General features: G+C 53.3%; 1 protein-coding gene across 1 annotated transcript; it reads left to right on the forward strand.

Annotated features, from left to right (window-relative positions):
- Window positions 1-775: 775 nt before the first annotated feature.
- On the forward strand, window positions 776-2,717 carry ASB12 (ankyrin repeat and SOCS box containing 12; the record flags this gene model as incomplete). The annotated part of the gene is made up of 2 exons (XM_009579804.1): window positions 776-1,586; window positions 2,607-2,717. Coding segments are annotated over exons 1-2 (922 nt in total), but the record flags the coding sequence as incomplete, so codon positions are not given.
- Window positions 2,718-2,722: the final 5 nt, after the last annotated feature.

Raw genomic sequence — 2,722 nt, forward strand, 5'->3', positions numbered from 1 at the left:
AAAACTCCTCGGAGTTTGCTGTGGGTCCCAAAATATTGGAAGTGCAGGTGCTGCTGAGGCAGAAGCCTTGGCCGATACGAAGCAAAGTTGGTTCCTGCCATTTTCCGACGTGCTCTTCACTCGGCAGCTCCCACAGAGAACCGCTGGATGGGGTGAATTCTGAGAGTTTTGGGAAAATGGGTGGCTTCACCCACCAGCGGGGTGCGGAGTCCCTGCAGGAGCCTGTGGCCACCCAGGACCCTTCCTGAGCCCAAGGTGTGAGTACCCCATGAGTAGCCTCGTACCCTTTACCACCTCAGGGGCTAGCAGTACAGCAGTAAATAATTTTAAAAAATAAAGTAAAAGCCTGTGAGCTGCCCCATGCAGCATTTGAACTCCAACACCAGATTCAATTATCCCAGCGCGTTCTTGATCACAACACTTTAAGGGGAGGTGGCCCACGTACGCGTTACAGCAACGAGCTCCGTCTTTGCCTCAGCCCTTCACCAGCCTGGATTTCCTCACCCGCGGGGCAGGGCGATAAGAATGTCAGCAGCATCATAATCCAACGTTATTTGTCTCTCTTTTTTTTTTTTTGAGAATCCTACGGTAATGGTTGGACTTGATGATCTTAAAGGTCTTTTCCAACCTAAGCAATTCTATGATTAAATTGTGTGTAAAAAAATAATAATAAAAAGATGTTGTTGGTGTCAGGGGGCTGGTTCTAACCCTGAGGTGGTGTTGGTTTTGTTGTCCCGTAGATCTTTGGCTTTACCATTTACGATGAAAGCCGTACATGGGAGACAGATCAAAAAAAATGAGCCTAATGGATATCACTAAAATGTTCTCCATGCTCCAGCCCAGCGAAGATGAAGACGACAACAGAGAAAGCGAGGAGCTGAACCGAGCGGTATCCGAGGACGATTACCAAGCCCTAGATAACCTCTTGTCCCAAGACAGGTACAAGAGGTTCATCAACCGCAAGAGCGGCTGGGGCGTACCCAGCACCCCACTGCGCCTGGCCGCCACGTGGGGCCGAGTCAGGAGCATGAAGGTCCTCTTGGCCCACGGGGCGGAGGTGGACAGCCTGGATGCGAAAGCTCAAACCCCGCTCTTTACGGCGGTCAGCAACGGCCACCGGGAATGCGTGAAGGTCCTCCTGGACGCGGGGGCCAGTCCCACCGGCAGCATCTACAACAACTGCTCACCACTGCTCATTGCCGCGAGGGACGGGGACGTGGACATCCTGCGGCAGCTCCTGGACCACGGCGCGGAAACCAACGTTCACGCGAGGCTGCCCGAGTGGGCTGCCAAGTCGGTGGCTTGTTCCGGTCCCCTCTACCTCGCCGCCGTGTACGGGCATCTGGAGTGCTTTAAGATGCTGTTGCTTTATGGTGCCGATCCCAACTATAACTGCACTGAGGAGAGAGTGATTGCCCAGATCAAGGAGCCCAAGACTCTGCTGGAAACCTGCCTGAGGCACGGCTGCAGGAGCGAGTTCATCGAGCTGCTCATTGACTTTGGAGCCAACGTGTACTTGCCCAACGTCACGGTAGACAAGACAGCATCCCACAGCCAGGGCCTGGAGCTGCTGCTGCAGGCGAGGGGTAATCTCCGTGCGTGGCCCCGGGGCTGGGACCCAGCGCCAATTTTGCTCGTTTGGGTGCAAGTTGCCTCAGATTCCCCTTCCCTTTACCTCTGCTTCCCAATAGCCTCACCCAGGCTTTCCTACAAGCTTTGACTCCCTTTGCAGCACCACTTAAGTGCATGGGTCTCTCTTGTCCTAAACTCTTAGTATTATCACGATTTTACTCTGAACTCTTATTCCTCCCTCTGCCCCAATGATTGCTGTGTTCAGGCCAAAAAACCAAGTCTCCAGGACTGAACATAGCAAAAGAAGGACATCACAAGGTTATGGAGTACAGGTCCACCCCCGGTGATTAAATCTGATGGCTTGGATGCACATGCTACTGCAGGAAACTCCTAAAATAAATAGCTGGGATTTGGGGGACAGTGTCACGGGAGGCCTTGTTTCCAATAAATATCCACCAAATATCCCCAATTTCCACTGCTGGCTGTGGCTGGAGGCAGGCTACCTTCGTTTGGGTCTGGGGTGTGACTCGGTGCAGCCACCACGAACATTTACGTGGTTATCTTCCCTCTTGGACTCACCGCAGCCTCTGCTTTTCATGAATATTTCTAGACGCTTGCTAAAGAAGCTGCTCTCAATGAGGGTCCTCAACTGCGGCCGGTGCTGGTCTGGAGCACGCAGGGATTTCCGCAGCCTGGTTTTTCCACTTAATATAAATCGGTTGGGTTAAAGGCTGCTTTTTGCCATTCCTCTCCTTTCTGCTGCTCAACTTCGGCTCTCCTGTACCGCCTATGTCCGGGAGAACTGCACTTATTTCTGTATGACGATGGAAGATTTCATCTCTGTAGGCCCAGCTCCCGAGAAACTCATGCTGCAAAGCCCGTGGCTGAATATGCGGCGTAACCACCCCTAGCAAAGATGTTTAGTTTTGGTCTATCGACGTCTCTTTGCTTAGGATAATGCCCGGGTTGGAGGGGAGCGGCGTGGTGTGTCTTGAAGGTGACCATCTCATTTTTTTCCTCCTCTCCTCACGCAGCTCATCCCAAGTCCTTGATGTCTCAGTCCAGGCTGGCGATGAGACGTCTCCTGAAGCGGGCCGGCCGCCCGCACGCCCTCGGCGAGCTGGAGATCCCGACGGTCCTGGCGAGCTAC

The sequence above is a fragment of the Fulmarus glacialis genome, unplaced genomic scaffold (assembly GCF_000690835.1).
Source record: "Fulmarus glacialis isolate BGI_N327 unplaced genomic scaffold, ASM69083v1 scaffold21326, whole genome shotgun sequence".
In the NCBI taxonomy this organism is placed as follows: domain Eukaryota; kingdom Metazoa; phylum Chordata; class Aves; order Procellariiformes; family Procellariidae; genus Fulmarus; species Fulmarus glacialis.